At 43.6% G+C, this 23,723-nt stretch overlaps 1 protein-coding gene across 2 annotated transcripts in view; it reads left to right on the top strand.

Annotated features, from left to right (window-relative positions):
* COL20A1 (collagen type XX alpha 1 chain) overlaps positions 1 to 23,723 on the top strand; it is a 491,294-nt gene that overhangs the window by 101,765 nt on the left and 365,806 nt on the right. For both annotated transcript variants that reach the window (XM_086932816.1, XM_086932817.1), the window contains exons 3-4: positions 1,325 to 1,435; positions 8,116 to 8,259. In XM_086932816.1, the coding sequence (XP_086788942.1) occupies positions 1,325 to 1,435; positions 8,116 to 8,259 (255 nt within the window). The remainder of the gene's footprint in view (positions 1 to 1,324; positions 1,436 to 8,115; positions 8,260 to 23,723) is intronic.

The raw sequence follows: 23,723 nt of genomic DNA, 5'->3' as shown, positions 1-23,723 counted from the left end.
TCAAACAGCAATCAGGGGACCATTTCCTTCCTTGCTTCAGGACCCATGCCACACTGGCTATGCTATGGAGCAAGGAAAGGCGCCACAGCAGTTTTGGTACCATACACCGACATGGCACACGTGCATACCAGCGAAACCAAGAAGAGGTGGGAACCAAATGGTGCCAAATTTGGAACTGGTTAGCTAACACTTCCCGATACATCGATGAGTGATTGATACCAATCAACACCCTCTCACAGTCATACTTGGATCAATGGATTAAACACCCTCACGCACCACACATACAAAAGAAAGGGATCAATACCAGTACACAAAGCATTATGGAACACTGACTTTACCAATCAGTGTCTTACCAATCCAAACAAGTGCACACCAATAAGACCAAGACAAACTGCTGCACACCAACATAGACCAATTCAAACTGCTACACACAAACATAGACCAATTCAAACTGCTACACACCAAAATAGACCAATTCAAACTGCTAAACACCAACATAGACCAATTCAAACTGCTACACACAAACATAGACCAATTCAAAATGCTACACACCAAAATAGACCAATTCAAACTGCTACACACCAACATAGACCAATTCAAACTGCTGTACACCAACATAGACCAATTCAAACTGCTGCACACAAACATAGACCAATTCAAACTGCTGCACACCAACATAGACCAATTCAAACTGCTACACACCAACATAGACCAATTCAAACTGCTGCACACCAACGTAGACCAATTCAAACTGCTACACACCACAATAGACCAATTCAAACTGCTACACACCAACATAGACAAAAAAAGAATCCTGACAAATATCTTTAAATAGGAATCTCCACTTTCTGTGCATTTCATTTTGAGGGTTTGTTCGCCCTTCCTGACTCTTCTCTATGATCTCATCTCTGCCTTTTCCTAAAAATCTCTATGATCTCTATGATCGCCTCTCTGCCTTTTCCTAGAAATCAATTTTCTGAATTTGAAATTTACTAGAAGACTCTCTTTCATTGACACTACAGCAAGTAATTTATTAGCCGGGTTGAATTCTGTATATAAGCTAATAATAGCACCACTGACCCGAGCCATGTTTCATAGTCACAGTCTGTATCATTTTATAAAATGGAATTGAATTCAGTCAAAATCCTGAGTGGACCAAAAGTGGCGGGAAGAATGTAGAGCTATAGAGTAGAAATGTCACAATATCATTTTATTTGAGAATCACTTATAATGCTGCTGTTTGGGTGGGAGTCATAATCTCCCATTGAGCGGGTCTCCCTCGTTTTGCTTTGAACCCACATAGATGTTCTCTTTATCTTCACAGGAACCAATCGCCTAAAGCTGACAGTTCTCTCAGAGGACAGGCTGCAGATGAAGTGGAAAGAGACAGAAGGCATCACGAATGGATATAAGGTCCGCGTGAAGCCCATGGCAGGTATGTGCGCGCAGCGACTAAGGCATGTAGCATGCACGATTACCTGTGCAGGTGAGTACACACAGGGTGGAAGATTAAAGTTAGGGAGAGACACCATGTGCAGGGTGGAAAGTGCATACAAAGGAAACACTGACACGGTTATTGATATCCTTGCGTCAGTAGTGGTCCAAATGTCAGTTTTGATGTACAGAAATTTCTTCAAACTGTTCCCTCCTCCATGTAAAATTAAATTAAATTCAATTTCTTTAGAAAATATACATAGAATGTTAAATACTGCAAACAAGCTAAAGCATTTTTGTGAGTCTTCATGTCACATGCTGTAACAAATATAGACTAAAGCCATTTGCAGTGGTTGTTTTCAATGTATCAAAATAAATATATACAAGTAAAGTTAGAAAACAAGCCTTCCATTTTAAGTGAGATTGAGGGGTTCAGGTGGGTATTTAAACACATGGCCAAAAACAATGTTATATCATACTTTTCCTGCAATCCCTCCTGTACGTAAAATAAAATGGAATATTAGAAACAAAAGAACCAAAAAGTGTAAGGGACTTTAAAGGGGGCATAAGAATATTGACAATAACTGCCAAATATTTTTTTTTATTTTATAGTGCCACAGTATCATACCTAACTGGCAATTGGCCCAGTTTCATTCAATAGTTATACAGCAATCCATTCCTGTCTTTTTAAGCAAAAGTACTATACATGCTGTAATTTTTCACCCATATTTACAATGTTAAATGTAAAATTAGAAGCCACAAAATGCAATGCGATGTGGGCAGTATTGTCTGAAGAGGTTTCACAGGAAATGTGGCCCCTTTGCAGCTCTGAACATATTTAATAATGCAACAGTTATGTTCAGTTGTAACTTTTAAAATAAGCCACTGAGTTTCAATTGCATGATTGTTCATAACAAGCAAGGGAGTAAGACTTTAGAAAATGAAAATGGTGGCACTAAAGGCCTATTACAGAGTGGGTCACGGCCACTATGAAAATCACAGGAGTGTTTCCAGCATGATCTTGGTCTACTTTCACCAGGACCTACTAAAAGCTCCTCTTGGTCACAGATTGGAGATCCCTCGCCCCATCAACATCATTTCACATCGCAGGGGATCCCCTTCACAGTTTGAAGACCTTTTTTTAAAAAAAAAAACATACTGTTACCCAGTTTTCACAGCAGCCATGCTGCTCTACAACATAGCTAAAACAAACACTAGCAAAGCCAATAGCTCTCACACAGGCGAGTGCCGTTGGCTTTAGCAATGCTTGTTTGTATTCTGTGAAGGCCCAGCAGGTCTCCAAACACTGATACTGAGGAGCCCTCACCAGCGTTTGCAGTGCACTAACAGGAGCTCAGGTACACCAAATGTATTTTTGTTAAAGGGCTCTATTCACATTTCAAGATGGCCACCTCTGTGAATATTTCGGTAAAACGTATTCACAAAAACATGCAAACACTTTCACACCTGCAAAATGATGCATTTAAATGCTTTGGAATAAGGATTTACAAAAACGTCTAAAATAGCATTGATAGAGCAAAAAGCTTGCCAACCTTCTCTAAACCTGTGACCTGTAGAGAAGCGTGGCTCAGTGGTTAGAGCAGCAGACCCTGATGCAGAGGTCTGGCCTGGGACCAGGGTTCAATTCCCGCCTCGACAGCCCGGACCTGATCATTCTCGCCTCGGTGCCTAGTCTAATCATGGGTCCCACTTTGTGACCCTGGGCAATAACTTGCTTAATCTCCACAATGGCCCCAGCAGCGCTTGGATGCCTGGCTTCACCTTGTGGGTGCCCAGGAGTGGACATCTCACAGGAAAGCCTGGAAGGGTTCCACAGAGGTATGAATACAGCACTACGAGACCTCTAGGTAGAAGGTGCTATATAAATACAAACACATTTACATTCACATTTTTGCCAGTGCTTATTTACAGTAGAAAATACTAGTGTAAAAATTCAGGTAAAGAATCAGTATTCTATGAAAAACATTTCTACTTAAAAAAGCTTAAACAGTAAATATGTTCCCAAATAATCTCCAGAACTTTCCTGTAATCTCAGGAATTGTTACCCACTATGATAAGGCTGTTGTTCTCTTTCCCCTGAACTATGAGAAATGGGAAGTAACCTTCTGCAGTTCCAATATTTGTTTATGTACAATGATGTCATGTAGTTGCCCGGGTAACCCAGGAAGGGCGAGTACAATCATGTTCTGCATGAGTCTTCAGTTGAGAGATGTCATCAATTAACTGTGTGCCAAAAAGTGAATTCACATTTCTCATTAAGTGGGGCATAACAACTCCTGCCTTACGCTGGTGTGGTAATGCTTTATACGGTATTTTCCAGTACTACTGATATTGTGGGGTGCAGTTATTTAAAGAAGCAGTATTACTCAGTTCTGTGCAAAAGTTTTGTTATGTAGGTGAATGGACAATTTTTCTCAAATGTTGTAGCCACAGACTGAAGACTTTTGTTGGTTGAGAAATGGATTCGAGATTAAAGGGGCACATACATCAAGCAATTTTGCGATTGCAAACAGTGCGATTTGTAAGAATCGGCCATTTGCCATCGCAAAATGGGCGTTTCCAATGCATGACAGATTTTTTTTATTTGCAATTTAGGTCGTCGCAATTTTTGGATATTCCCTAAATTGCTAATGCAAATAGGAAATTGCAATTTGGGATTCCCTAATGCACTTGTAAGTAGCCTTTCCTAAAAGCGAACTGTGCATTTAGGAAATGCTAATTAACATTAACTTCAAGTTGATGTTAACCATGTGCATACTTTGAAAAATGCACAAAACTGCATTTTTCAAACTGCCATGTGCACATGTTTTTTAGGGGCGCCTCAGTGAGACCTTAGGCCTTCGGGCACCCTTGCCTTTGTATTACCTAAATTGTGATTACCAATTAGGTAATCACAATTTAGGAAATGCAAGACCAGTCTCACCCATAGAAAAGAATGTAGTCGCAATTGCAAATAGCGATTCCCTAATTGCGTTTGCGATTCTTAAGGAATCGCAATTAGAGAATAACTGTTTGCTCTCTGTTTTGATGCATTGCATTTTGCGATTTCTAAATAGCGATTTCTAAAAAATCGCTATTTGGTAATTGCAAAACAAAACTTTGATGCATGAACGACAACATTTTTTGTTGGCGACATTATCACCCCTGTTGACATCTCGACTAACTTTTATACATGTGGCATGCCCTTGCATACACTTTCATGCATGATATCACAAACCTTAATTTGTGTAAAATGTCATGATATTTAGCTACATTTAATTTTAACGTATTGCAGAGGCCTATTATTGCAACACCAGTATGAGCTTTGACCCTCAGAATGAGGACTAACCATGGACATAGGCGTTTGTGCATCAAATTCACTGGAAATATGTGTTGAGGAAATCCTGGGTTGATATATGTTCCGCAAAATTTAGATTTCGCTGGTAATTGCCATCAATAGCCATATCAGTATTTACACATAACTTGAAAAAACAAGCATTTGCAATGCAATAGATCTCCAATTTACGCAAGACCTATTGCATTGCAAATGGTTGGCAACTTGGCATCACGGACAACGGGAGGGAGGGCGGGGGGAAAGGCACGGACCTCAGGACGGCGGGGGGGAGAGAGGAGAAGGCACGGACAACGGGAGGGAGGGCGGGGAGGAAAAAAGAAGGCACGGATAATGGGAGGGAGGCCCCAAAACACATATTTACCTGGTCCTTCTTCTCCGGCGGGCTCCTGCCCCAAAAGGAAATAGTACACGTCCCGTGTAACAACCAAGAAAAGGGGCAGTAGCCATGGGAGGATACAAATGACGACATGGCTGTACTAAGGAGGGACTAACAAGCCTCATAATGAATCAGAGGACAGCATTTACAAAGGACAAACACACAAGCCAATGAAAAATAAGGGGTGGGGAGTGGGCAAAGCGTCTCTTCGTAATGAACTACCACAGCTCTTCACAGAGCAGCGCGTGCGCGCTGGCTCACACTCGACCTAAAAAGGGCTAATTAAAACAAAGAGAAGGAAGGTGGCCTAGTTCAAACCTATTAATAATTATCAACTTCTGGATATATTTCCTTTTTCAGGGAGACACTAGTCTTCGAGATGATGTTCTGTAAGAATGAGTCAGAATTTACCAGAACTTTTTGACAGCTTAGGCATGATATTCCTTTTGAAGTAAATATTCCTCTTGGCACCGCTGATGGAGATGGATGGCAGGTCATGCACTGTGAAAGACTTCATATTGGCAGGGAATGCAGGATGCTGCTCTTGTCCCACTGAGTCAAACTGGTCCTGTCACCTCAGGCTAGATATCAGTAGCTGAAGAGGCAAGTGCCACAAAAACAAGCATTTGCAATACAATAGGTCTCCAATTTACGCAACTTGGCATCACAGACAATGGGAAGGAGGGTGGGGGAAGGCACGAACATTGGTAGGGAGGGAGTGAGGATGGGGGAGACGGCAAGGACAGCACGAGGGCGGGGGAGAGAGGAGGGCAGGGGGGAGAGAGAGGAGAAGGCACGGACGACGGGAGGGAGGGCTGGGACGGAGTCTACAGCCCGCCTCTGATTGCCTTTTTAACGGCAAAGCACAGCGTGCACCAAAGTTGGCCGCAAATGGATCAGCTGGCCGGGGAGGAATAAATGGTTCCCCTGTTCCAGCTGAGCAGGGATATCCTCTAAACAAGTGAAAACACAGGGGAGGGAGGGGCACGGGGGCGAACACCTATGTGGTAGAGGCGGGCAAAGGGCAAGGAGGGTAAACCTCCCACCTCTCGCCCCCCACCCACCAAAAGCGACAGCAGCAGAAACTGAAAAAAACCATTTGCAATGCAGTGGTTCTTGCATTTAAATGTGAGACCTATTGCGTTTCAAAGAAGCTGCTGCCATTGTTCCAGCTGCTTCAAAACAGAAAGCGGGCATGGCGGGCTGAACGTAAGTGAAGCACATCATGCCTGCAGCAAGAGAAACTCAATAAAGAAAATAGTGCTTACACACCTAAAAACATGGACTGTGTAACAACGGAAGTAAAGGGCCAGTCGCCATGAGAGGTTACAGATAAAGACAAGGCAGTAGTACGGAGGGACTAACGAGCCTCTTTACCAATCAGACACCAGCATTTAGGAAGACACAAGCCAATGACAAACATGGGCGGAGAGTTGGCGGAGCTTATCTTCCATACTCCACTACAGCAGTCTTGCTGAGCAGCGCATGCGCGCTGACTCAGGCTCGACCTAAAAAAGTAGCACAAAAGTGTTTTTATTTTTTTTAACCCGTTCAATGCACATGATGGAGCCGCTCCGTCATGAGCCTCGGTTGAGCTGTGCTCATGACGGAGTGGTTCCGTCATGGCACGCTCGGCGCGCCTGCACGGCGCGAATTTTGCGCCTGCGCTGGACGTTCCATTGAGCGGGGCGGGCCATGACGGAACCGCTCCGTCACGAGCACAGCTCAACCGCGGCTCGTGACGGAGCGGCTCCGTCATGAGCATGCGAGCTCCGCATTTCCGCCCCGCCCCCTTAGCGCTGCGCCGGAATTCCCGCCGCAGCGAAGGGGTTAAAGCAGAATTCGGAAGCAACATAGAGGGCATGGGAGAGGGAAGCAACATTGAGGGTTGGGGGTACATGGAGGGTGCAGGGATGCACCAAGGAGGGCAGATAAGCGAAGTTATATGGGTGGGTGGAAGCAAGCTGGAAGCCGGGACAGGAAAACATGGAGGGAATGGGGCAGAATCAAACCTAAGATCATGGGTGGGGAGGAAAAACGCAGGGCTCTGGGTGGAGTCAACAGAGAGCGTGGCGGTAGCAACACAGAGGAATTAGGGAGATTTAAACAACATGGGTGAGAGAGAATCATGAAGCATGATGGGGAGAGAAGCACACAGGCGAGAGTGAGGAACATGGTTCTGGTGTGAAGAAACACATGGATGAGAAAACAACGTGAAGGAGAAGCACTCGAGTTTTAACGACATATAAAAGTCAAGAAAGGACTCTTACATTCAATGCCATTCCAATTCCACATTGGTACCTAAAGAGAGAGAGAGAAACTCTGTTTATTTAGACCGTGGTCTTTAAACAATGAGATCGAAATGCATCACATCAATATCAAAACCATACAAAATTTATAAAATCAGGCTGTTACTCTCCATGCCGCTTTCTATATGTTATACAAAATTTAAAAAGAAAAGGCATTCTATGGGTAGCACAGACATAAAAATGTTAAGAAGAATTTTAAAACACATGCTATACATAATAAAACTGGAAGATATTACATTAAAAATAGGCAATTTCGATATGTTTCTCATTACAGTACTATCCGATATCTTATAGGCTTGCAATCCCTCGTAACTTAGCTTTTACTTGTATCTATCAATATAGGTTCCTCAATTTGATTTATTTTGTTGTTCCTGTGCTATGCGATTCACCTTTTTCAGAAAGTTCCCAAGTGCAATTGCTATTTCCAGATTTTCCAATGAAATGATAATACTTAATTTCAGATTTTATATGCAGTTCATTTGGGTTCATCTTGGCTAAATGTTGTATGACATTATTTCTGTTGATGGTAGTGGTCAAATGCCGGTATGACGTCACTTCCGGTGTTACCATGTGAGTAGAAGACTGAATGATGTCTCTTCTGTGAGTTTGGTATATTGACATCATAGTATTTCTGCCCACAGGTGACACTGAACAGGAAGTCATGCTGAAAACCAGGATCCCTAAAGCAACCGTGGGAGGCCTGAGCCCCAGCAAGGAGTACACGCTGCAGATATACGTCCTGAATGGATCCCAGGAGGCCCTGTTTGCCAAAAGAAAGTTTGTTAGTAAGTATCATGTCACATGAGTCGAAAAACTCCTCTGAGAGGACTCTGGGTTACCTCGGGTCATCTGCGTCCCTTCTCTAAGACTGTGGCTGTGAGCAGCAAAGGCTGCATGCGGTGGAACTCTCACAAAAGTTCATAGAAGTGTGAGTTATTTCAAAGTGTGATGTTGTCTTCTTGCCTCACAGGGTACTGTACTTTCGGATGCAACATGAAGTTCACAACTCTTTGCGAGTGAATTGACTCAGGCAGGGTGGAATCCTTCAGGTACCTCGGAGATCTGTTGCAAAGTATCTTTCCTCTCTCGCAGGAACTTCTCAGGGCAAGACATACTTGTATGCACCGGTAGACTAGCAGGAGGTGCAGGAATCTGCATGAACACTTTATCTCATGCACTGTCGGATCCCGCAGGAACTGCAGAAATATTCACTGGTTATTGCATGTGGAATCAATTTTTGTCGTTAACCCAAATGTGTGGGTTCAGGGCCCTGTAAACTGCAGTGGATTTTACAGGAACACATGAACTAGAAAGAGAACATTGCCTCCTGCGCTACAGAGGCAGCAGGAACTCCAGAATGCCGCTTGAAGGAGCTGTGAATTCCACTACACAGGAGATTGTATAGCGCAGATCAGTTCTATAGGAGCTGCAGTAATGAACGCAGGTCTTGTATACTGCGTTAGAATGTTGCAGCCACCCCCTTGAAATGGACATGTTAAGTCGGTAAATTGTGTCGTACACTCTGGAATCCTGTAGGTACAGCATGCAGTGTTTGTTTCATGGACTGTCGGATCATGCCGGAGCTGCAGACATCTGCGTGCAGACTTTGTGCAATACACCATAAGATCCTACAAGAATTGCAGAAATGTGCATGCAGACAAAGGGGGCGATTACGATGTCGGGCTGACTTGCATCCTCCCGACACTGTCTTGTAAACGGGACCGACTGACCTCCGGTCAGTAGTCCCGCCTGCCTCATAAGGATGCGACCGAACACTGTTCGGTCACATTCCAACATTTCCTTATGCATGACAGCTGTAAGCCAGCCATAATACATACTCCCATAGGGAAACGGGAGGTGTTGTTCATTCCTGCACCCCTTGGCAGTCACTGCCACGCGGTGCAGGGATTAACATGGGGGCACCATAGATGCCTCCACAACCCCAACTGGAGACCGCACGCACAAAGGGGCCCTGCTGGGGGCCCCCAAACACCCTTTCCGACATGGTTTCCGATAGGCAGGCATGGAAACCCTGCTGGAAACTGTGCATCGTAAACCCAAGGGAGGAAAGGGCCGCCCTTTGGGATTATGAGCCGTTTCCGATTGGCCGACTGGCTCCTTGAAACTGATGATGGGGTTCGGAAAGTTGGTCGGAGGCTTTCCGACCTCCACCGTAATAGGCTCATTTGTCTCAGACATTGTGGGATCCCAGTGACGTAACAAAACTTAATGCCGGCCCCCTGCAGAGTACATGGACGAGGTCCCCCATTCTCTGGTTCGAGTCTAGAGCTCTAAGGCCAGGGGACTGCAGCTAGTGTGCAGCGCTGGAAGGGCCCCCTTGGGCTCGACCCCCCGCACCGTGGGGGTTGTGGAGGCTTTTCTTACGGCACTGTCTGTGGGATCCCCCTGGAACTGCAGAGATCTGCATGTGACCTTTATCAATCCATCAGGAAATGCAGACATCTGCATGACTACATCTTCTGAAACACTGTTGGATCCTGCAGGAACTACAGAACTATCCACAGGAGATTATAGGGAAAGGCATGTTCTGCAGGATCCACCAAAACGTGGATACAGGGCAGTGTATATTGTATAGGGTCTTGCCGGAACATCTGAAATAGACACAAGAATACTGTCTAAGACACTATTGAGTTTGCAGGAACTCCACAAACATGCTTCTCACTAAGTGAATAGTGCAGGGCAGTCTTTTCAGGAACTCCAGAAATGAGCTCAGATCATTGTCCAACAATCTTGGGTTTTGCAGGAACTCCTCCTGCAAAGGGACTGTCACATAAGGACATCAATCTTGTCGTCTGTGGGATTCTGCAGGAACTGTAGACATTGCCATGCAGACTTTGTTTCAGCCACTGTGGGATGCTGCAGGATCTGCATAAATCTGCATGCATACTGCGTATAACATTCTGTGCTCCTGCAGGAACTGCAGAAATCTGCATGGTATACTGAGTCTAATACATGGTGTGCTCCTGCAGGAACTGCAGAGATCTGCATGTATACCAAGTCTAATACATGGCGTGCTCATGCAGGAACTGCAGAAATCTGCATGTATTCTGAGTCTAATATATGTTCTACTCATGCAGGAACTGCATAGATCTACAAGTATACTGAGTTTAATACATGGTGTGCTCATGCAAGAACTGCAGAAATCTGCCTGGTATACTGAGTCTAATTCATGGTGTGCTCATGCAGGAACCGCAGATTTCTGCCTGGTATACTGAGTCTAATTCATGTTGTACTCATGCAGGAACTGCAGATTTCAGCCTGGTATACTAAGTCTAATTCATGGCGTGCTTATGCAGGAACTGCAGATATCTGCATGTATACTGAGTCGAATACATGGTGTGCTCATGCAGGAACTGCATGTATACTGAGTCTAATACATGATCTGTTCATGCAGGAACTACAGAGATCTGCATGTATACTGAATCTGATACATGGTGTGCTCATGCAGGAACTGCAGATTTGTGCCTGGTATACTGAGTCTAATTCATGGTGTGCTCATGCAGGAACTGCAGATATCTGCTGGTATACAGAGTCTTATTCATGGTGTGCTCATGCAGGACCTGCATGTATTCTGAGTCTGATACATGGTGTACTCATGCAGGAACTGCAGATTTCTGCCTGGTATACTGAGACTAATTCATGTTGTACACATGCAGGAACTGCAGATTTCAGCCTGGTATACTAAGTCTAATTCATGGCGTGCTCATGCAGGAACTGCAGATATCTGCATGTATACTGAGTCTAATACATGATCTGTTCATGCAGGAACTACAGAGATCTGCATGTATACTGAATCTGATACATGGCGTTCTCATGCAGGAACTGCAGATTTGTGCCTGGTATAGTGAGTCTCATTCATGGTGTGCTCAGGCAGGAACTACAGATTTCTGCTGGTATACAGAGTCTTATTCATGGTGTGCTCATGCAGGACCTGCAGAGATCTGCATATATTCTGAGTCTGATACATGGTGTACTGCTGCAGGATCTGCAGATTTCTGCCTGGTATACTAAGTCTAATTCATGGCGTGCTCATGCAGGAACTGCAGATTTTAGCCTGGTATACTAAGTCTAATTCATGGCGTGCTCATGCAGGAACTGCAGATTTTAGCCTGGTATACTAAGTCTAATTCATGGCGTGCTCATGCAGGAACTGCAGATATCTGCATCTATACTGAGTCGAATACATGGTGTGCTCATGCAGGAACTACAGAGATCTGCATGTATACTGAATCTGATACAAGGTGTGCTCATGCAGGAACTGCAGATTTGTCCCTGGTATACTCACTCTAATTAATGGTGTGCTCATGCAGGAACTGCAGATTTGTGCCCGGTATACTGAATCTAATTCATGGTGTGCTCATGCAGGAACTGCGGAGATCTGCATGTATACTAAGTCAAATACATGGTGTACTGCTGCAGGATGTGCAGATTTCTGCTTGGTATACTGAGTCTGATGGGTGCTTCATCTGCAGCCCTGCGGGATCCTGCAGGAACGCCAGCCATGCTATATTCAGGAGGATATTGGGCTCTGTCTCGTGAGCACGAGCTCCAGAAATGTGCAATAGCGCACTAGAGTATTTCGCATTTGCACTGAAGCACCGTGCAGGAACCCCAAGAAGGGTGCTGGGTACAATGGAGAGCTTTGATGCCTGCACTAGTACCGATCCAGCCCGATCCGGCCCGCACAGCCCTCGACAGCAGGGCAGCATTCCCCGCATTCTCCCGCGTGCTGACGCCGACGAGCATCGCTGCCTCGCGGGCCTTTCATCCCGAGCTGAAAAAACAATATTTACAATCTGCCCATTGAGGCATCTACTGTCTGGGACGTAACTCATCCGACGGGCCCTAAAGACCATAACATGACGTCTCGTCAAAGGTGTCCTTTTACAAAGATATATGACTGACAACTTGTAAAACCTGCCCCCTCCCGCACCTCCCTATACCAGCCGATCACACCCTGCACATTTTCCTTCCTAATGTAACAAGCACTGGCAATGCCAATAAGTTTGGCTTGTAAATGAACTGTGCCTTTTGTGTCAGTGGGTTTAGAACCTATTTAGGAAGTGCAAACGGTGCGAATCACTAAATTCGGCCGTTTGCGATTCCTAAATAGTTTTTGGGATGCATCAAGCATGTTTGGAAAATCGCTATTTTTAGCGAATTCCAAAAATGCGATTGCTTTTAAGGAATCGCAAATTTGCGATTCCTTAAAAGCAATGCATGATTACTTTTAAAATTGCGAATTCGCAATTAGGGGGTGCAAATTACCACGAGGTTGAACCTCGTGGTAATTTGCGAAAATGTGTTAAAATGCTCAAAATAGCATTTTAAAACACTGTCATGTTACAGACACACATGTCCTTTGGACCCCCCCCCCTGCACCCATAGAATGCATTAACATTTTGCGAATTCTAATTTGCGATTTCGCAATTCCCATTGATTACTATGGGCCTTTTGGCCCATAGGAATCAATGGGAATTGCGAAATCGCAAATTGGAATTCGCATAATATTTGCGATTCGGTAAAAATTGCGATTTTTACAGAATCGCAAATTTTATGCGATTTTAATCATGCATCCCGTTTTGCGATTCCTTATTTGCGATTCCCTAAAAATCGCAAATAAGGAATCGCAAAACAGGACTTTGATGCATGTGGCCGTCAGTAACTCAACATACATGCGCTCAGTCACTCATCTTTGCACGCATGCATCAATTCATCAATCCCCTGATTCATTCTTGTATTCATCCTTTGACATAACTGCAATAACAGACTCATTCAACATTTGCATTATAAATTAGAAAAAAATATACTGCAGTCTAAACCGAGAAGGTGTTTGCTTTCTATTACAAAACTAAACACAGCAGGAGCGCGTGCCCATCTTGCAGAGGTATTGTACATAGTCTATCATTGTGTTACCATTCTGGCATGAGCGGCTCATTAAGAAGGAATGTGTTGGCCATCTTGGTAAAGGGTGAAACAATGATTAGGGGTGGGCGGACATCTCCGTTCCGCCCACGGAATGTGCGGAGATTTGCCCCTTCTGCCTTGCGCAAAGAAGGTGGAGAAATGAGGCAAATCTCAGCACATTCGGGGGCGGAACGGAAGTTGGCCACCCGCCTCTCGCCCGCCGTATTAAATGATATTTAAAAGCCTAAAATTAAATTTAAATAAAACTTACCTTATTGGGGGCACATCCTTGCCCATTGCGGCTTCATCTGGGAACTGAGCATGCGCAGGATCCTGCGCATGCGCATTCCTCACCAGGAATGTGCGTGCGCAGGCTCCCGCGGATCCAAGAAGAAGGCACGATGGGCAAGGTTGGGCCCGCAATAAGTTAAGTTTTATTTAAATTTTATTTTAGACTTTTAAATATCATTTAATATGTCGGGCGGGAGGCGGGCAGGAGGCGATCAGCGGGTGGGCGGCGGGCGGGCGTCGCGTAATGGAAATATGCGGAGAGGAACGGAGATTGGTTCAATTTCCGTGCCTCTCCGTGAACGTCCCTTACGCGACATCCGCCCACCACTAACAATGATATACCATGGACAATAGATTCCATAACTGTGGTCTGGTTTAGAGGAAGTGGTTACTTGGGCAGTGGATTTGTGTGGGTTGCCAGTGCCCAAGCAAGGCAAGTATCCTTCCGCTTTTCTTTTAAACTTTTGCACCCCTAAGAATGCCCCTGCGCCCCTCAGAATGCCCATAAGAATTTTGCACCATGGGCAACCGCCCATGTGGCCCGCTCACTCTATGCCACTGCACATGGGATACTGTGCACTTCAAATAAAATGAGGGCCAAGCAAGCGGACCCTTAACACGGCCTGGAGATCCTCCCGAAGGAAAAAAACTATAAAAAGAGGAGAAGCAATGAAATGAAAGGAGTTTTGTAAAAGAAGAAAAATTAAAACTTAACCAAAGGACTGTCACTTAATTTCAGGTGAATGTGCCCATGTGATTAGAAAATGCAGGAGAACAAATGAATGATGTGGACAGAACCATTAACCCCATGGAGTACCTCTGATAGATGGAAGTAGAGTATAAATTACACCCAGACCGACCAATGGCAGAAGAGACTTGACCCAAATAGTTTCTATGTATCTATATAGATACATACTTATGTATATGCTTGTATGTATTATTAAAATATTTGTATTACAAGATCCTGGCAGACAGCTAAGCCTGTAAGGCCTTCCAAAGAGATTCTAGCAAGATTTATTACAGTGTAAATGTTCAACCCCAAGGATTACCCAGAGTGTAATCAGTAAAATGTCATGTAACAAAATACCTATCTGCAGGCTTTATTACAGAGAAATACCAACCCCCCCCCCTTAAATACACATCGACTTTAACAAATCATTTTCACAATCAAATGTTGATGTTTACCATCAGTATAAGTTCCATAATAAACAGGCCAGACCTATGGCAGTTGAAATATCTTTTCCTAGTGAACCAAATAGGCCTCAAGCTGTTTTTATTGGCTTGTCACCATAATCTGCTCAGACCCACTGTAGTGAGCTTAAGCTTTTCCACAAGGCAGTCATCAGGCATAAAGTCATAATATTTCTAAAGTATGCAAACTTACAGCTGTCAAAGGAAAACACTGTCTCCTAAAACATTCTAACAAGGATTCTGACAGTGCAATCTTCTATACACTTACCCAGCAACAAAACCCTTGCCTACTATTGATGATATGTGTGATTCCATGTAACAAAATATCTATCTGCAGGCTTTAATAAAAAAAAGTAATAACAACCCACCCTTAAATGCATAGTGATTTTAAATATGCGTTTCACAATCAATATGTCAGGCCTACTGCCTTCATTGTAACTTTTCAAAATAAACAATCAGGCCTATAACTTTCATCAGTGGCTTCTCATTTATACCCAACCCAAAAATACTTTGTTCATCTGAAGCCTATCCACAAGGTAACTATCAGCTATACCATAAATAAATGATAAAATGTACAAAATTTCCCTTGTCAATAGCATACAAGTTCCCCACTAATGGAGTCCAATAAGGATTCCCATTGTCTAAATCTTCTATCCCCCATGGTTTGCTCAGATAGGTCACTAACATCTGAACCTGTGCCCACTACGATAATCTGCACAATTGTTTAACAAAATACCCCCCTACAGGTTTTAGAACAGTGTCCTAACAATCCACCCTTAAAAACCTTGTTCCTTTAAGATGTACTTTTCAGAATAATTAGAACATTGGAATGTTGGGAGCTCCATTGAAAACAATGGCGTGCTCCGGGCTTATAATGGCTGGAATAAGCCTGGAGCGCCAACATTCCAATGTTTCTTTATTCACAGCTCTGGCTGTGAACAAAGGCTTCAGGGAGCCTGAGGGGATTCCAATCCCCTTCCGCTCCCAAAAGGCTTTGTTTTTTTGTTAGAACATTCTGTCCTCTAGTGACAGAAAGTTCTAATAGCCTTATAGCCCTTCGTAGATGGGCTATACCGCTATTAAAGTCCCTCTCCCTTGTTAAAGGCCCTCGCCTTCGGCTCGGGGCCTTTAACGCTGGAGAGGGCCTTTAATAGCCGGTATAGCCCTCTACGGCGGGCTATAAGGCTATAGTAAGTAAGGCCTACTTGCTTTGTCACAACCTTTTATTATAAACAGATTCCAACTAAGGAATTTTAATTAAGTTTTCCCAGTGAACTAACAAGGTCTGTTGCTTTTACCATGGATTTGACACTATATTCAACACAGTCCTACTGAAGTGCTCATTAGCGGGAAATCATCATGCATGCAGGTGTAAAGTAACACATATATATATAGAATTACAACTGGCAAAACAACCCCCCTGAATAGGGCATAACAGGAATCATCCCAGTTATAATCTTCTACTCTGAGTGGGTGGCAAACATCTAAACCACTGTCTACTATGGTAATCTGCAAGATAAAGTAACAAATACACCCCTGCAGTCTATAACATAGTGGGATAACCATACACTGTTAGAGGCCTTTTGGCTTTAAAAAAAATATTTTCAGAAAAGGCCAGGCCTACTTCTTTTGTCATAACTTTACATAATAATAAACAGACCAAATTTAAGACTTCTGGCAACCCTTTGACCTGCGCATCAAACCGACCTTTAGCTGTTTTCATTGGCTTGTCACCAGTAACCAACTCAGGCCTACAGTACTGAGTGCAAACTTCTCTGCAAAGCAACCATTAGGCATACAGCTCCTATCAATAGGGCGCACAAGAATTATTACAATGAAAATCCTCAGGATTTTTCAGAGTGCGTAGCCAACGCCAGATCCCTCGCCTACTACAGTAATCTGTGAAATTGCATGTAACAAAATACCTGTCTGGAACTTGTTACACAATGTAATAACAACGAGCTAGTGAATGCTTTATGGCTTAAACACGTTTTTCACAATACATGAGCTAGAACAACTGTCTTTGTCATAATGTTTTTATAATAAACAGACCAAACCGATGGCATTTGACATAACAATCAGGCCTGTAGTATGTCATCATAAGCAAAGTAGGCTTATTTTTTTAGAGTAATCTTTTCCCCAAGTCCGCCCATCAGGTGCATCGTCATAAATTTATAAAGGTATACAAAATTATAATTAGGGCTCCCCCAGTTTTATGGTGTTTATTTTTTTTACATTTCCGTCTGTATTTATCCATATTTATTATTTGGCCATTAAGGGGCCAGATGCATCAAGCGAAATGCGCTCGCAAAAGGGCCAGATTCTCAGAATCTGGCCCTTTGCGAGTGCAATTTTTGCATTTGTAATGCATCATCCCAAATGCAAAAATCGCAAATAGAGAATTCGCTAAATTGCGATTGTTTGCATTTAAGGAATCTCAAATTGAGATTCCTTAAATGCAATGCATGAAAGTATCAAAAATAGCGAATTCGCTAATAGGGCACGCAAATTACCACGAAGTACAACTTCATGGTAATTTGCAAAAACTTTGAAAAATGCACTTTTGTGCATTTTTCAAAGTTTCATGTTGCGCACACACATGCCCTAAGGGCATGTGTGTGCGCAACATATGTGCACAGATCACATTCAGGGGTGTAACAGGGTGTCCTTTGGACACCCCTGCACCCTTGAACTCGCAATCTCAATTTGCGAATCGCTAATTGCGATTCGCAAATTGAGATTGTCTTCCCATTCATTCCTATGGGCCTCTAGGCCCATAGGAATTAATGGGGAGGTATTCATTAATTGCGACTCGCAATTTGCGAGTCGCAATTAAGGAATTCTAAGGAATCGCTATTTTTATAGTGATTGCTTGATGCATTCCATTTTGCTATTCCTTATTAGCGATTCCTTATTTTTCGCTAATAAGGAATCGCAAAATGGATGCTTGATGCATCTGGCCCAAAATCTGTATTAATCCATATTTATTTTGTGTTTTGCGTAATAATGAAGTTGCAAAACTGTAAATTTCCATATTTATTTACCTGAACGACGCTCACTCATACTTTGATGTCTGTCATGTTTTAGCTATTTAAGCTGCCAAATATTACATAACAATACATCCACTGGTAAATATTAGCCTTATACCACAAATGTATGTTGACATATGCCATTATTTAAGGAAATTTCATCCTGATTTTTCATTTCCCATGCTGTCCATCTGCTCAGCTGTTGGGCTATAATTCATGAAAGACAGCATGGAGGTTCAATTAAAGAAGCACCATTTTCTGTATTTATCCACCTTTAAAAATAAACACAGATAGAATACACATTGTTTTCTGTCTGCATTTATCTGTACAAATCCGTAAAAACAGAAAACAGGAGCTTAACAAGGATTCTCACATTCCAAATCTTCGATATCCCGTTGGTCACTGGGGAAATAAACTAACAAAAAAAATCCATGCCTATTATGTTACTATGTGAGATTCTATGAAATAAAAATTCCTATCTGTGGGCTTTAATATAAAGTAATAACAAACCAGCCTGAAATGCCTATTGACTTTAACCTATGCTGCGTTTCACAATAAATACATCAGGCCTACTGACCTTCTTATAATTCATAATTAAGGCTCCCTGTTTTGCGTTTTTACTGATTTTTACAGATAGATACAGACAGACTACTTTTTATTTGCTTATCTGTATTTACTTTTAAATGTGGATAAAATCGGAAATTGGGGGCCTCTTTGAGGGATTCTAAATACACTTTGCCATGACTTTCAGGCCAATAACTGTGTGTATTGATAGGCAAGGGGGTTACGAAAAAGGAATTTTAGTAAAGAGGCTTAAACAGCAGTAGATATGCACAAGGATGATACTGAAATGTGCATATTTTCATATAAGTGCATTGATTTATTTTCTGTGGGTGTTCATATCACTGAAACCTGGCAGGCATTCAAGCATGACTGCATATTTATTGGTTAAATAAATGTGGAAATAAACCAGTTTTAGCTTTATTTTGTTCACAAAACCCATAATAACTATGGATAAATATTTATTTATTTATTTATTTTATGCGATTTTTAAAGCGCGCAAATACCCAGATGGGTGTCTCGGCGCTGAGATAACAGAACTCTCACTGTAGTAAATAAAAAAATGTATATTGAGAAAACCATGTTTTGAGTTTTTTTCTGAAGTTAATCAGTGTGGGAGCCGTTTTGATATGGAGGGGTAGAGTATTCCAAAGTTTGGCTGTTGAGGTGGTAAAGCATCTGTCTCCGCAATTGGCCCTTCTTGTCCGAGGAACCTTTAGCAAATGGGCCGATGAAGAACGTAAAGTTCTTGAGTATTCGACCGGGCAGAATGCTTTTTTTAGATATAGTGGGCCTAGATTGTTGATGGCTTTGTAGGCGATGCATAAAGCCTTAAATTTAGTCCGGTTCCTCACTGAGAGCCAGTGCAACTGTCGAATATACGGAGAGATGGATGCAAACTTGGGGATGTTTAGTAAGGTCCTGGCCGAAGCATTTTGGACCATCTGCAGTCTGTTGAGGACCTTTTCTTGGGCATTCAGCAGAAGGGCGTTACAGTAATCTGTTCTAGAGAAGACCAGAGTACTGATTAACGTTTTGCCCGCAGAAGGAGGTAGGTACGGAATTAGTTTTTTAATCCTCTTTAAGATGTAAAAAGATGAGGAGACCACTGAGTTGGCATGTTGGTGGAAAGTCAGTTTGTTGTCAAATATGACTCCTAAATTACGTACCTTGGTCACCGGTTGAGGAGGCATTCCCATCTCAGGTGGCCACCATTGGGGGGACCACATAGGTTCCAGTTTCCCGAATGTCATCCCCTCTGTCTGTCAGAGTTTAATTTAAGACAGTTTGATGACATCCAGGAACTTATTGCCCTCATTCCCTCTTGGAAGTTAGCCGCAACCGTTATACCATCATTAAATATGGATAACACCAATTGCGTGTCATCCGCATAGGTTGTAAGGGCAATTCCATAGGATTTTATAACCCTCGCTAAGTCCGACACATAGATGTTAAAAAGTGTCGGACTTAGCGAGGAGCCTTGAGGTACTCCACAAGGGAGAGAGAACGTCTGGGAGATGTAGTTGCCCATCTTCACCGTCTGAGGACAGTTAGCCAGAAATGAGGCAAGAAGTTCCTCTGCTTTATTTTTTATTCCTATGGCTGAGACACGGTCGATCAAGGTGGCATGATCGACCGTGTCAAAGGCTGCGGAGAGGTCCAAGAGTATTAGTACCGCGGCTCCTCCCTTATCCATTGTGATCTTTATCTCATCTGTTGCTTTAAGTAGCGCTGTCTCTGTTCCATGACCCTGTCTGAACCCGAATTGGGTATCATTGACTAAATTGTTTTCGTTTATGAATTTAGAAATTTGTGTATTCATAATTTTTTCGAAAATTTTGGCAGGGAAAGGAAGGCAAGCAATTGGTCTATAGCTGGCGGGGAGGAGAGGATCTAATGTGGGCTTTTATAGAAGTGGTTTAATTATGGCCTCCTTCCAAACCGATGGATATATCCCAGATGAAAACATTGCATTGCAGATGGTAGTCGGAGCAGGGGAGATAGCTTCCGGGATGAGATTAAGGATAGCGGGAGGGCAAGGGTCAGCTGGTAACCCCGATTTGGTGCGAGCAACAAGAAATTTGATATGTTCCTGCGTAGTAGGTTCGAAGGCAGAAAAAGTTGGTGCCTTGTTAAGAGAAGGTGCAATGGGTGTGGAGGAGGAAGGGGAACGGGAAAAGGTTGAGAAGATAGCAATGACTTTGTTTTCAAAGAATGTTGCTAGCGAATGCGAGAGAGACTGTGATCCATCTGAGCGTGGCGCAGGCGGGTTGGATAGATGAGTGACTGTCTGAAATAGTTCTCTTGTGGAGTTTTTTGACTGATTAATTTGGGAAGTATAATAGTATGTTTTTTCCAAAGTGATAAGTTTTTTGTATTTGGAGAGAGAGTTTTTGTAGGCAGTTTTGTCAATAGGACTGTAGTGGCGGCGCCATTGCCTTTCCAGGTTCCTGCAATGCTGTCTTTGCAGTTGTAGGGGTTCCATGAACCAAGGGGCCGGGGGAAGCTTTCTACAACGATAAGAGGTTTTGATCGGGGCTAACTTATTACAAGCAGTGTTTAAATTGCTCAAGTAGTGAGTGGACTCTAATGTAGGATCCTGTTCGTTAGGGATGGTACTGCTTAACATCATCTCTGCGAGGTGGTCAGTATTAATATTTTTCCAGTCTCTGAAGGAGACAGGAGAGGAAGAAGTATTGGGAGAGGTGCGGGGAATGGTTTTTATGGAGAAACAGACGGCTGCATGATCCGTCCAAGTAAGTGGGATTACCTTAGAGACAGATATTTGAGGATTGCTGGTGAATAGTCCGTCTAAGGTATGTCCCGCTTGGTGTGGGTTGTTTAACAATTTGCAGGAAACCCGCTGCAGCTAGGTCATTGATTAAGAGCGAGGTGTCTGTGTCATCTATTATTTCGAGATGAAAGTTGAAATCTCCCAATAAAGTGAAATCTTGAGATCCTACTGAGGCCTCAATTAGATTACCAATGTTCGTGAGGAATTTTGACCTAGACCCGGGAGGGCGGTAAATTAACATGCCTTTGAATGTCTGTTTGTCAGAAAGGCCAATGGTGAAAGAAAAAGCCTCACACTCAGTGAAGTTGGGTTCCACAATTGTTACTTTAAAATGATCTTTATAAATAACAGCTATACCTCCACCTTTTCTTTTAGGTCTATCTAGTCTGCTTACGCAGTAGTTTGTTGGAGTGGCCACTCTAAAATCTGGGCCAGAGGAGTCATCCCTCCATGTCTCCGTGATGAATAGCATATCTAAGTTCTGTGAGTCAATTAACTCGGAGATTTCAATTTTGTGCTTGGGGAGAGATCGCACATTTATGAGTGCTGCTAGGACCTGCCGGGGGGAGGTCGTGGGAGGGGTAGGGGTATCTCCCGTGCACGTAGAGCATTTGTGAGGGCCGCTATTCAAATTGGTATATAGCAAATGTGGTGAGGCATGGGGCACCTCTGCTGCGACCCTAAGATTTTGTAGTTGGGCGGAGGTATAAGTAAGTACCTCTGTATTGAGACACGGGAGCGACACAGTTGGAATAAGGGGGGTGGCCCTAGGCCCGGTCTCGGCACGGACGAGCGCAGACGAGCTTGCCTTATGCGCGCCTCCGGCGCGCAATCGTCGTGCCCGCTGCGCTTGTCCGCTGCGCTTCCTGTTAGAGAGCATGATTTATGGTGAATAGCGACGTGGTGAGGGGGCGTGGCCAGCGTCCGTGGGCGTGTCCGCGAGCCAAGCAATGGCGGAGTAGCTCCAGCAACACTCCCCGGCTACAGCATGCAATCGGCTGGGCGGGGTGTTGGCAAATGTGAGGCAGTGGCCGAGGGTAAGTCCAGTGAACACAATATCACATATAATATTAACATTTTTAAAAGAGTGAGCAAACTCCCGGCTTTTCGCCTCAGGAGTGAGTTCTGTCAAACACTGCGCTAGCAGTCAGCGCGCTTTTTTAAATGGTATGGTGAGGGGGCGTGGCCAGCGTCCGTGGGCGTGTCCGCGAGTCAAGCAATGGCGGAGTAGCTCCAGCAACACTCCCCAGCTACAGCGTGCAATCGGCTGGGCGGGGTGTTGGCAAATGTGAGGCAGTGGCCGAGGGTAAGTCCAGTGAACACAATATCACATATAATATTAACATTTTTAAAAGAGTGAGAAAACTCCCGGCTTTTCGCCTCAGGAGCGAGTTCTGTCAAACACTGCGCTAGCAGTCAGCGCGCGTTTTTAAATGGTATGGTGAGGGGGCGTGGCCAGTGTCCGTGGGCGTGTCCGCGAGTCAAGCAATGGCGGAGTAGCTCCAGCAACACTCCCCGGCTACAGCGTGCAATCGGCTGGGCGGGGTGTTGGGAAATGTGAGGCAGTGGCCGAAGGTAAGTCCAGTGAACACAATATCACATATAATATTAACATTTTTAAAAGAGTGAGAAAACTCCCGGCTTTTCGCCTCAGGAGCGAGTTCTGTCAAACACTGCGCTAGCAGTCAGCGCGCGTACAGATAAAGTTGACAAAAAATAAATATGGATAAATACAGACAGAAATGTCATAAAAAGAAATACTATAAAACCGGGAGCCCTATTCAAAATAAACAGATCAGGCTTATATCTATGCTCATTATTGTGCCACCATAAGCAACGCAGTTGTGCTGTATTGAGTTTAAGCTTTGCCATAAGCCACAAAGCGAAATTCACAGATTATTTTTAGAGGAAGCACAAATGAAACTCAGTCAAATCTTGTACTCAGGGGAAGGAACCAACATGTGGGTGGAGCCTAAGCCCCTCTCTAAGTAGTACTCTGACAACTATTCATTGTTGATCACATGATGTCAGGCGACAGCTGCACTGCCAAGATAGACCTAAAAATCCATCCATGTAGATTAGCGTAGCCCTAAACATCCCATACTGCTCTCAAACTCAAAACCACCCTAAACTGTAAATTTAACAATATAAGGGATAATTAGGGACTGAAAAACAGCATGGAATTCCTCCTGACTGTCCTTCTTCCATCTGTGGTGCTGCCAGAGAAATACCATTACAGTGAATTATTTACTTATATAATGAATGAAATGAAATGAAATTTGATTTATAAAGCGCATGGCTGCCCGAGAACATACATTAACAGCATTACATACACCCCCCACCTAAAGGTCAAGGAAGTAGTACTGCCCCTGGCTCAGGCAGGTGAATAAACAAACAAAATAATAACAGGTGTGTGTAGTGGAACCTCTTTTTTTGTGGAAACACACAACGTATG

Source organism: Lissotriton vulgaris, chromosome 7 (genome assembly GCF_964263255.1).
Source record: "Lissotriton vulgaris chromosome 7, aLisVul1.2, whole genome shotgun sequence".
NCBI classification, from domain to species: Eukaryota; Metazoa; Chordata; class Amphibia; order Caudata; family Salamandridae; genus Lissotriton; species Lissotriton vulgaris.
Note: the sequence above shows the minus strand (reverse complement) of the source record. Positions and strands in the feature narration are given on the sequence as shown.